Below are 12,500 nucleotides of genomic sequence, written 5' to 3'. Positions count from 1 at the left end.
TGATAGGAGCAGTCTATTTTGAAGTATTAGTTGCTTTTTGCTAAGCCCAATACAAATACTCCCCCACACAGAAGATAGTGAAATGATGAAAACAATTTATCCAGGATAACTGCATCATCAAAACAAACAAACTTAAAAATCCTCTTTATGCATGCCCTAGTAATTGACATTTTAAGAAGGCAGAGATGTCATTAACTTTAATGTGTATACTTCTTTCCCATCTTCATGTTTTGCAAGGTGAATGTCATATGGAAACTTTTATCAGTTTCAATAAATGCAATCATTGGTAACTCAGGTGAATGACATACTTTGATAATCTAAGAGTATGATTAGTGAATGAGTGTACTCCTGAGAAGTTCTCTTATTGCTGACTGATTCAACAATTTTAGTGGAAGTCATCTTCAGAGTCTGACTTGAATGTGAAGATGACCTTTGGCTGGGTTTTTGAAGTGTCAGTCATCAGCAACAGTCCTTCTGAGGACTATAATCGCCCACCTATCAAACTCTAAGAATGCATTTATAATATAAGTTGGAGTATTCTACTGTTTTAGCGCCCAAACAGCATTATGATTGTTGTTTTTATAATTTGTAGGCTGATTGTTTACATGAAGGCTGTGGTTATGACATAGTGGTTTTATATCACTGTAGGCATTCAAAAGGCCACACTGTTTTCCCCTACACCACTAGAGGAAAGGCAGGTGAATTTCTTGGGGATGGTACCAGTGAACATCCACCATCCAAGGAATGTTTTCTCAATTTTTCTTGGTGAGGGTTGACAAGATATACCATTATCATTTTTTTTGCAGCATTAAATCAGTATTTTATCATGCCCATCACTCTGTTCAATATTTGATTACACAGGACACCATGATGGCCTGAAAAAATGGACCAATCCTTCAAAAGGTGCTTTGACAATAATTGTCTAAGTTATATGCACTATGTCGAATCAATCTAAGAAGTTTTCCTTGCTCCGAGGCAGAAAAAGGACCACACAGTCAGCAGCAAAAGGTATTGTGAAGGCTCACAGTAGCTAAAAGTCATTTTTGTTTTGTCTGTGTTTTTTAATGCTTTGTTTTGAAAATGACTTAAGTAGTTTTGTGTGGCACAAAATTCAGAATGCATCTTGTTTTTAACAATCCGCTGATATTACACAGCTCTGGCTTACATCTGAAGACAAGTTCAATTCAAGTCTTAAATCCATGTAAATAAAATTCCCAGGATGCTTAACTGAACGATCTTAGTGCATCCTAAGTGAAGTAGGGAATGTGGTATTCGAATCAGGATTCTAAGAAGCCGTCACACCAAAACAGTTTTCTATTAAATTTTTGGTGTTCCATTACTATTGTGTGGATTAGATGCAAATTTCTTGTATTGCTTAACTTTGGAGCACTTCAAATTTCCCCTGCACAAAATTAATATATGTGATTTCTCAATTTATCATTGTTTACACGGTTAGCATCTGAGGAATAATTTTAAAGTGATATTTGCTTGACACAAATGCACTGTTGTTTTGTTATTGCTTATTCGTTTACTGTCTGTAGGACTTACCTTTAAAAAATTGCTCTCCTTTTTTGCTGACAGACGAACAAGTGGCCTCTGCTACACCATCGCTTGAGGGTGAATACATTTCATTTTGGTGATATTTGTCTTTTAAAACTAAGAAACCATATAAAACTATACTAGCTGGTGCTGACTGTCTGTTTATATCATACAGTAAATAGCTACATGTACATTCTCTATCTCTAAAAAATAGGCTAGGTAGGGGAAGGCAATTTGATTTGAGAAAGAAGGGTACGGTGTGTTCTTTAGACTTACAGAAGTAAATAAGACGTAAGGCCCGTTTTTGTAAAGTTACAATCTTTCTTTGAAATGTCAAGGGACAATTACCCCAAGCACAAATACCATAAGTTAAGTAAGGGACAATTAATGAGTTGTACACTGAAAGTAAAACATGACGCGGGACATAATGTCGAATCTTGGCTATAATTCCTATCGACTTGCTGATTTTGTGGCAGATAGATTCTATGTGATATTTCCATGAAAGATTTGAATCAATCATCAAGCCAAGATACTTTACATAATCTTTCATTTCAAGGTTTGCGTAGGTGTTAGTTACGGAGTCAAGAATTCTAATCCTAGGTGTGAAGGGCATATTCTTTTGCCAGGGACGAAAGATGACAAAGTTTGATTTCTTTATGTTCAGAGACAGTTTGTTGGCCTTAAGCCATTCGTTGACGTTGCCAAGCTCGCGATTAACAAGAGACTCAAGTTCCTTTAAGTTGTTATTTGAAAGTATTATACTGGTGTCGTCAGCAAATAGATAAAAGGAAAATAACGAAGAGGACTTGTAAATATCATTGATGTACAGAAGTAACAAGAGTGGTCCGAGGACTGAGCCTTGTGGCACGCCGCACAAGGTCGTCTCAGCCTCAGACACAACATTATTAACTTCTGTAAAATTTGTATTTGTCCCAATCTGAGGTATAGAAGAGGGCATTCTTTACCCTGATTGATTTTCTTAAACCCGCAGTCAGCCATGGTTTAGCAAGGAATTTTTGTTTACGATTGGATATACTTCTTAAAGGGGCGTGTTTATTAATTATGTTATTGACGCATTTGTAAAACCAGGAGAACGATTGATTAGCATCAGTAAGTTTGGAAATATTATATCAATTAATATTCTGCAAGTCGTTAATAAAACATTTTGCATTGAAGGCTGAATAATCACGAACCTTTGTTTTGTTATTTGAAAAGAATGTTTTACATTGCGACGTTAATATACACATCTGAGAGAAGTGATCTGTTGTATCGGACATGATATTGCCGCAAACTATATTATTCTCAGGATTATTTAGGAAAATATTGTCAATTAAAGTTGCTGAATTACCATAGACTCTAGTCGGTTTATCAACCACTGGAACCATGGAAAAACTTTGCATCGTTTGCAGTAAAGTTTGTGTGTAACCACAAGTTTCATATTTTAACAGATCTATGTTGAAGTCTCCCATGAGATAAATATTCAGATTTTGACAGCATTGACGCTCAAGAAAATCTGACAAATATTCTAGAAACTCATTAACGTTATTGTGTTGCCTATAAGTAACACCACATACAGATTTCTTATTGTTAGGCAAATGAAGTTCAATCCAAAGGGCTTGATAACAAGAATTGGAGACTCGTTCAAGGACGCGGTATTTACAATTCTGATCAATGAACAGGCCAACACCACCGGTAGATAAAGGTGTCGGGACTGATTCAAAACAGTGACCTGGTAATTCTGGGACAAAATTAAAACTACATTCACGATCGCATATACGAGTTTCTGTTACACCAATAATGGTAAAACGGAAATTCAATTCACTTAAAACGTGTTGTTGAAATTCTTCGAAATTTTTCTTTAAGCTACGTATATTTGTATGCAAAAAGGAAATTTTTGATTGCAACTGTTTGCTGTCAATGAACTGCGCAAAGCTGTGTGGAGAATAATATTTTGAGCGAATCCTATTGGAAGTAAAATAATTTATATCAGGATCAATATCTCTATCAAGAGAGTTTAGCTGGAATACACTAAGGTCGTAGAGACTACTGAAAGAATCTAGCGATTTTCTAGAAGGTCGATTATCATCAATTAAACTATTAAACTGTGGGTGAGCAGAAGTCAGGTCTTTGCAGCTATAATAAGGTAGTTGTGCGAGTAGGGCCTTAATTTCGATCGCGGACTGTTTTTTGCTTTACGAGAAGACATTTTTATCGTGTACAATAGACATTTTAGACCTTCTCTCGTTTCATCGGTGAGGGATTAAGCGATCAGAGTTACTGGTATGTGCTCACAACGGAAATTTGTGGAATTACTCCTTTGCAATATTTCAAGCGATCACCGATCGTGACAAGTTTTCCAGAAGATTTCTACAGAATTGAAAGCGGCAAACTTCTGCTTCTTGATGGGCACCCCTTCGTCAAGAAGAAAAATTCCAGTGCATTTGAAGTTGTTTGCTCGTCTTTTGGGCTTGTATCGGCTATTCTGAGGAAAAAGACAGGTTGTGAAGAACGAGGATCCGCCGCTGTTTTTAAGGGTAAAGAATTTTTGAATGGCTTGGATTTGAGTTCCCTTAAAGGAGACAGCGACGACATGAATTGGCGCCTTACAATGCCCCCTCAATTCAACACTCCCAACACAAAAGAAACGCCTGTCTCGGTTGATTTGACTTTTCCAAGCAGTGGCAATCTTAGTTCCCCTAATCTAAAGGAGATTTCTAAAAGGAATGATTTGGAGACCCCAGAAAAGACTTTCCTTATTAAAAAAAGGGGGAGCTGCATTCTCCAAGTTGTACAAGTCATTTGTGAAAGGAGTCGAGAAAATTTGTCAACAGTGCTTTCCAGCACGTGTGCTTTTGGTGATCCTGAGGCGAAAGCTATCGTCAAGGAGATTGTGGAGGATGTGGCTCTAAAGAAAGGAGTTAAAAGGACGGTGGAAGAGCTTGTTGGTGATCAAAGATTTTCTTTATACGTGGAAAGCCTCCGAGTTCCAGATTGGGTGTTACTATATTTCAAGACCAAGGCAAGGATATCTGGTAATACTTGGCACGCCGTAATCAATATCACCAAACTTGGAAGGACAGGGGTAAGGTTTATTTTTAGGCCTAGTTTATACGTCGTGCCATCATCGAATTTAAGTATTTAATTCCGATTAAATTCGTCCATCTGTCGACATAAATTGCGCCATCGTCGAATTTAATTCAAACGAATTTAATTTGGCCTACTGTCGACATTCATTGAACCGTGGTTTTACGCGTCGAAATTAATGGTTGAAGTATGGTCGAATTTATGTCTCAGCCGGAATGAAATATACCTGGTCAGAGGTATAATTAATAATGTATGAAAATATGTATGCATTTCATTCGACGCGACGCTTGGTGCGACGCTTTGAAGACATTTTATTCGTCTTTTCAAGACAGATAAAGCGTCTAGAACGAATTTAATTTTAAAACAGACAAATTGAACTCGTTTTAGACGTCGCTCTATCGTCGAATTTATTTCAAAGACTGAATTAAATTCGTCTGAATTAAATTCTACGATAGGGCGACGTACAAACTTAAGGCCTTTAATAGTAATCAATGTTTCAAGGCTAAATGTTTTGCCTACTTTATGGCGACCGCTATCTCGCAAATCAATAACCAGCCTCAAGCAAGGGAAGTTCCTAACAGTCACATTTGCTAGATTTTCAAAAAGCCTGTCTTTTGACAAATTGTCAATATTTGCTTGAAGTTTAGTTGCTCATAAAAATTCCCGTTTTTAAGATACAGTAGGATCGGTGGAAACAAGGCTTTAAAAGTTTCAGAATTTTGGCTTCTCTGCTTCTAAGATGTCAGTAGAAAGACCATTGACACCGAAAACTGCCCAGAAGAGTTTCTGAGACTGAGAAATTGTTGCCAGCTTAACACAACTTTAGGATGATGCACCTATATCATTAATTTCATTAGGGTGGAGGGCAGCATTGCATAGTGTTGATCTCTTAGAAGGGCTCCTTAATTCTTTTGGAAAAGACATGTCTCCACCCAGATTTACCCCAACTTGGAAGCATGCTTGAAACTGATTCAAGAAGTGAAAGTCTTGTTATTTATTAGCAGTATTACTACGATAATGGCTAATTTTTTAACCTCAGTTATCAATGTGTTTTCCATGTTAATTTTGTTGTTTTTAATTTTTGTTTTTAATTTTTGTTTCGCTGTATTTCTTTGGTTTCCATTTTAGAAATCCTCTGACACACCAATACTGTTAAATCTCAATCAAATGAAGGCTTCCAAAAAAGTTATCTTTGGAGTTTGTAAAGAATACATGGATGTGAAAAAGGTGCCAACTCCTTTACAAGGTTATCAGGTGGATTTGTATCCTGTTTTAGAGCTGATTGTTCGTGAGCAAAGGCTGCATAAGGTGTGCTCACTAACTCTCAAACTTCTGATCAAGATAGATGGAAGACCCTTTTGTGGTAAATACAGACTGTCAGGTTTAAGTGTGCTGTTATAAATTATAACACAAGACCTTATTTCAGATTAAATGTGTGGCTGTGCATAATTTTTGGTCCTATGAATGTGAATGAAATAATAACTATTTCTGTTATTATTTTTTTATGATCAGGTAGAAATCAGGTGTTGGTAGGTCTGGTTGCCTGTCTTAACCCTGTGTACAGCGTACAGAGTGCAAAGTCTGTTTACCCACTGGCCATTGCCAATTGTAAAGAAAACAGGTTGTTCATCATTAATTTGTATTATTCTGTTACCAAAATACTTTTTCTCCATTGCTTAGCATGATCTACGAACTGTAAATACTACCCACAGTATAGACACTTTCCCATTTAAGCTTTCCTTACTGAAAGCCTGTAGTTTTGTAGACTATATGTGACAGTTTTCATTGTTGTAATATTGGCTTTCCAGTGGCTCCAAGATCAGGGTTTTTGTTATGATTTTTAATAGCAGGGACAATTGAACATATAGCAAGGACCAGGATTTGTGAGGCCTAATGGGTACCAGCTTTGGGTAAAATACTGGTCAATTTTCCGCTTCATTTCCTTTGCGCTACGGCTGACCGTAACCGACTAACATGCACAGTGTCTCATTTTTGAAGAAATTTACTTCCGGCAGCCGTATTAGAGCCCGCCGTAGCAATTTGCTTAAACTCCCTAATGACAAAAGCAGGGCGCGCCGATCAATGTGTTTTCTGTTACTTGATAAGATCTTGTCATGAACTCCAAATCAGCTACACGTACATGTACGCAAATTGTGGTACAACTAACAATACCCAGTAGCAGAGAAATAAAGCACAATTTGGTTTAAGAAAATATTAAATAATAAAATACAAATATCGGTTGACTATTCTCTTCATATTGAAAGAATCCTTGTACAACCTGCACGTAAAATAGCCGGGACAAAAATAAAAATAGCGGAGTAAAGGTCCCGGCGTCCTGGCTTTAACAAAAACCCTGAAGATCTGACAAATGGTACACACGCCACAAAAAAATACCCACACAGAAGAAAAAAAAGTACAAACCCTTTTGCAATAATAACCTTACCCCAACACAAGCTCAATAAACAACAAGTTTCATTGAAAGCACTTTTGAAGGATGTAAATGAACAAAAGAGAATCATCAAGAACCAAGGGATTTTTGTTGATGGCATGAAGTTCAATGTAGAATTTGATGGTAAGACGTTTCTGTCAGTTTATTGCACAAAGGTTGCTTGCAAGAACAACCCTGATCTGTTTTAAGGAAGGGGGATGAGGACTTTCTTTTTTGGAACTTGAGGGTTTATTTTTTTTCATTGTCAGTGCAGCTGACCAATATTTTAAACAAAATTATAAGTTATTTTTCTACATGTATGTCATTGTAATTCTATATTCCTGCTGTTTTTTTATATCTTAGTTTCAGTGGACTACAAAACACTGATTCTTCTTTTGGTAAAGAAAGGGGATCTTGATTTTCAACTTGGTGGTCGAGGGGTAGATGTTGAATTTTGCTTTATATGCAATGCAATCAGAGTATTTTTGTTGGTGCACGTATAGATGTATAAGCATTTTTTTAGTTGTTGAAGTTCTTCAGTGCAATACACAAGCTGCAGTCTTCTCTAACAATGCAACCACAAAATTTTGTAAGATAATATTAATTTAATTTGATGTAATTCCATTCCCCATTAGGGTTGCAAATGTCATGATGTGGCCCCAGATGAAACCTGCCTAGAATGTCTACGAAGCAAGTGTAACATAGGCAGGTATATTTTTAGTTTAGCCTTTCATTACTTAATGCACAGGTTTACCTCAGAAGTGCTTGTGGCCTTTTGGATATCACAGTTGATGCATTGGTGAGAGCAGCCACCTTCCACCAGTATGTATCTGTTCCCAGACAAAGCACAGTATGATATTGTTGGCTCTCTAATCTCCTCTGATCGGTTTTTCCAGGCACTCTAGTTTTCCCCTCTAATGAAAAACTAACATTTGACTTCATTGATTTTGGGTTGTTTCTTTTTGTTTCCACAATAATTGAAGGGCTGGATGCAAAAACCTAGTAAGTGACAATTTCGGTCGATTTTCAGTTTTAAGTTCAAAACTAGCCCAAATTTTGCAAGTTGACTGGAAATGAACTTAAGAACATTGCCCTGGTATTTTTTTTACCGATGTGAGCTTTATTTTTGAGAAATAAGTTATGCAAAAACACTATTGGCTTCGCGTTTGAAAACAATGGAATCAGCGAAGCGACACTTACCGTTCATTGTTCGATAGAAAAACACTCTCGATAATGTTTTTGCATAGCTTATTTCTCAAAAATAAAGCTTAATCGGTTAAAAAAATACCATGGTAATGTTCTTATAAAAGTGAGCCACTTGGACGTTAACATTTAAGACGACTGCCAAGCAAACGAGCCACCTCAACAAATTCAACTTTAAACCACTCGTGCCTGGAACTTCGCGCATCGCGCATATCTCATGTAACTTGAAGTTCACCAAGATCGATGAGATCACCACGAAAAACAAGGAAAGAAAAAAACAAAAAAAACAGCTTTGTGCGAACGAAGAAAAAATTCCCTTGGCGCGTCGAACCATCGCCTTGTGAATTCTTACCTTTGGCTTTATTCGATTGCGCTACCGATGTAGTGACTTTTTACAGTTATGTATATATCGAACAATGAACGTTAAGTGTCGCTTCGCTGATTCCATTGTTTTCAAACGCGAAGCTGATAGTGTTTTTGCATAGCTTATTTCTCAAAAATAAAGCTCACATCGGTAAAAAAAATACCAGGGCATTGTTCTTAAGTTCATTTCCAGTCAACTTGCAAAATTTGGGTTTTGAGTAAAACTGAAAATCGACCGAAATTGTCACTTTAATGCTAGGTTTTTGCATCCAGCCCTTCAATTAAAGTGGCCATTTATTTCTAAGTTAGATGTTGATTTCCATTGAATTACAGTTGAACGAATGCTGGTGCACTTTTATGCAGAACGGATGTTGTTCTTTCGAACGTCTATCTCTCTGAGAAGCCTTAAAATCAATTCATGGTAAGCATTAATTTATTGTGGATTCTTGCCCTCACTGACACTACTTCTGCTTTTCTTGAAATAGAACCTAATTGGCTTTGAATAAACTCGTGAATTCTCCTAGAAAGGCTGTGGTTCTTGCCCAATGCCCCATCATAATCTCAAAAACTTCATAACTTAGAAACTGTAGAAGTTGCCAAAATTTTATTAAATATAAAGTTAATCTATACTTACCCTGCGAGCAGAGTCTCTTTCGATCTTCCTAGATAAGTCGGGAAGAGGAAAGTAGACTCTGCTCGCCGCCTCCACATTCTTTGATTTGCCGCTCATCCAAAGAATTGGATGAGTCAGTCCAGTTTCGACTTGTCAAACCTGTTTTTTTAACTTTTGCGCATGATCAATCGCCACGCGTCATCAATATTGTGAAATTTACGACAGCGTGGCAATTTTAACTGTTAGAATTCCCATGAGTTTTTCCTATGTGTGTCGGTTACAGAAACTCGTGTGACAGAAACCTATAAATTTTTCAGTAAAAAAATGAAATGGCATTTTAAGAGTATGGGCTATCTTGAGTTTCCAATGAAATGATTCCTTGATTGTCGTGTGTTTGCCAGAGTTGTTGGAAAATATCCCGACTGTTTGTTTTCATTTTGTGCTTTTGTGGCTACAGGTCACGCATGACTGACACTGAATACATTTAAATTTTTAACGCATGCTCAATGTGAAATGTGGAGGCTGCGAGCAGAGTCTACTTTCCTCTTCCCGAATTATCTAGGAAGATCGAAAGAGACTCTGCTTGCAGGGTAATCTATACTCTGTTTGGATGGAACTGTTAAGTTAAAAAAAAGCAACAAGATTAGAAAGTATGATCCCAAAAAAGTACCATCAGCTTTATTAAAAGGTTGTGTGGTTTGCAGTATAGCAGTTATTTTCATGTCTTCGTTCTTGGTCCGCTACGGATTCTCAATACATTAAAAATTCTCTCATGCACTTCCCAAAAGTTTAACTTACCCTGGGCTCCTCTCTTTTTTGTTGAACAGTTATCAATTTAAACAATTCATTGGTTTGTGCTTCACCAAACTTTTGTAATAGGGAGTTTTCTTTCATTACAGGAAAGACATCAGAAAATCAGAACACTTTTCAATTCTACTTTTCTGGCTGTGGTTGGAAAGCAAAGCCTGTTTCGTGGGAATCAAGTGATATCCTCTGGATCACACCTTTGGACAAACTCATGTTCATGATGTTTGGGGAGGATTTCTTCGAGTATGTATTTGTTGAGAAAAGGACATGTCATGTGCATGATGATTTCAAGCCACAGTTTGTTTACAACAGACATGAATGGAATTGTGAATATGAAAATATGATTTCCAATTCTTTGGCTTTACGAGCAAAATGCAAGGTAAGTCAGACATCATTTGGTAGGGTAGGTTTATTGATTGAGCCAATAATACCCAGCTCTTTTCTATTCTTGTAAACTGGATCACCGCAATTCTCTACTATATAATGTCCCTAAAAATGTTATCAAAAAGCTCCAATCAGTGCAGAATGCAGCTGCCAGGCTGATTACACGCTCCAGGAAGTGTGATCACATCACTCCCACCCTCCCCAATCTTCACTGGCCACCTGTTTCTGAATGCATTAAATTCAAGATTCTACTACTTACTTTCAAGGCTCTGCATCATCAACCTCCAACCTACATTCAAGACCTAATCACCAGCTACTTACTGTCTAGATCGCTTCGTTCATCTTCTATGCTCAGTCTGAATCCTGTTAGCTTTAACCTTAAGACCTACAGATCCAGAGCATTCGCCGTCTCAGCCCCTGAACTTTGGAACAAACTTCCTAGCAACATACGCTCATGCGAGAATTTAAGTTTTTTTTTATAAGCTTAAAACCTACCTTTTCAAGAACTACAGTTTTAATCATTAGGAAGATTAATTTTGATGTTCTATGTTTTATTTAAATTAATTTTAATTAATATTTATTTTTAATTCTTATTTTTTTACTCTGTAAAGCGCCTAAATCATTACTGGATAGGAACTATAAAAATGTTGTTGTTGTTATTATTATCATCATCATCATCATCATCATCATCATTATTATTATTATTATTATTATTATTATTATTATTATTATTATTATCTGTCCATTGGCCTATTTTGCTCAAGGTTGAAATGTATAGCTTTTTATGTCCATCACAGGTGACCTGAAAGTGTTCCAGCAGCAGAAAATGCCCAGCAAATTTTCAAAGGCAATTCAAAACCAACCAGAGATTGCAAAAGGTAAAACAAAAATACTCTGAACATAGATACAGTATGTTTGCACTGCTGATCTTTAGTCATTGGTTTAAAAGTGTAATATACTTTTATGAGCTGTGGGGAAATTCTTTTTGCACTAATGGACGTGTAGTAAAGCAAAGGCATTAGATCCATGACTCTCATAGTGCCACTGTAGCTCTAAAGGCATCAAGGTTCAAGCAAATTTTGAAAAAAGTCTTAATGGTATATTTCCAGGAAAAATCAAGAGAGTGCATTGATAGCATTGTTTTGGCTGTTGACTGGTTCAAAGGTTGTTGACTTGTGAGTCTGTAGAATGTGTTTGATAAACACATCTTCACGTGTGTTTACTAAAATGATCCGAAAGCAACAAAGTTTTACTACTTCTACAGTACACCAGTGTGATCATAAACATGGCTGTCACTTATGTCATAGATGGCACAAGTTTGGTGCTACTGTACTACTATTTCTCACTTACTAGGAGAAAACTATCTCAGGTTGTGTTCTTTATTTAACTATTTTTCCAAGCTTCCACAAAACCTCACACTCCACTACATCACCTTCCCTTCACTTAGCTTTGTTGGCACTTTTCAACTCCAATGTGCTCTTGCTCAGACTTTTTTTAAAGCAATTTACATGTTCACTTTGATATGTAATATTGAAGGTGCAAGCCACAAAAATGATGCCCTACTTGTAGATGAACATCACCGTCAAACACCATCCAATGTTGCTGGCAAAGAAAATACTTCAACTGATCAAGACAGGTATCTTTTTAGAAATGGTCTGTTTTGAAACCAAGTTACACCAACAATGGTCAATACCCTGTTGTTTTCATAGTCTAATGTACTGTTATCATGGGGTATTAACTTCCTTATTTTCAGCTTTAAAGTTTTCTTGCTTTGGTTTGAGACTACGCTATATATAAATAATTTTCTTTTGTTTTCATGATTCCAGGGTAATAGGTGTGTTTCCACCACCACCAGCAGTAGCAAAAATCCAGGTCTTACAGATGGACCTTGCCACATTAAAGGATGGGATGGAAGTGAATGATTCCATTGTCGACTTTTTTCTTATGTAAGTAATATATCAATGTAAGAATATCACTGTACGTAATTTAGTGAGAACCTGCAAATGTAGCTGGTTTTTTTTCTTTTTAATGTGTCCTCATGTAAAATGTAAAACATCACAAATACATGTAATTTATTAT

At 36.6% G+C, this 12,500-nt stretch overlaps 2 protein-coding genes across 2 annotated transcripts in view; both read left to right on the top strand.

Moving 5' to 3' along the window:
• LOC137987773 (uncharacterized) overlaps positions 1-12,500 on the top strand; it is a 144,078-nt gene that overhangs the window by 25,305 nt on the left and 106,273 nt on the right. The window contains exons 5-9 of the mRNA XM_068833853.1: positions 238-295; positions 649-765; positions 862-903; positions 980-1,008; positions 1,582-1,617. Coding sequence (XP_068689954.1) covers positions 238-295; positions 649-765; positions 862-903; positions 980-1,008; positions 1,582-1,617 — 282 coding nt within the window. The remainder of the gene's footprint in view (positions 1-237; positions 296-648; positions 766-861; positions 904-979; positions 1,009-1,581; positions 1,618-12,500) is intronic.
• LOC137987774 (uncharacterized) overlaps positions 3,995-12,500 on the top strand; it is an 11,417-nt gene continuing 2,911 nt past the window's right edge. Inside the window, exons 1-10 of the mRNA XM_068833854.1 lie at positions 3,995-4,621; positions 5,752-5,986; positions 6,136-6,244; positions 7,092-7,195; positions 7,415-7,530; positions 7,687-7,756; positions 8,951-9,038; positions 10,130-10,280; positions 11,958-12,057; positions 12,248-12,367. Of these exons, the coding sequence (XP_068689955.1) occupies positions 4,130-4,621; positions 5,752-5,986; positions 6,136-6,244; positions 7,092-7,195; positions 7,415-7,530; positions 7,687-7,756; positions 8,951-9,038; positions 10,130-10,217 (1,302 nt within the window). The 5' untranslated portion in view covers positions 3,995-4,129 and the 3' untranslated portion in view covers positions 10,218-10,280; positions 11,958-12,057; positions 12,248-12,367. The remainder of the gene's footprint in view (positions 4,622-5,751; positions 5,987-6,135; positions 6,245-7,091; positions 7,196-7,414; positions 7,531-7,686; positions 7,757-8,950; positions 9,039-10,129; positions 10,281-11,957; positions 12,058-12,247; positions 12,368-12,500) is intronic.

The sequence above is a fragment of the Montipora foliosa genome, unplaced genomic scaffold (genome assembly GCF_036669935.1).
Source record: "Montipora foliosa isolate CH-2021 unplaced genomic scaffold, ASM3666993v2 scaffold_390, whole genome shotgun sequence".
Taxonomy (NCBI): Eukaryota; Metazoa; Cnidaria; class Anthozoa; order Scleractinia; family Acroporidae; genus Montipora; species Montipora foliosa.
Note: the sequence above shows the minus strand (reverse complement) of the source record. Positions and strands in the feature narration are given on the sequence as shown.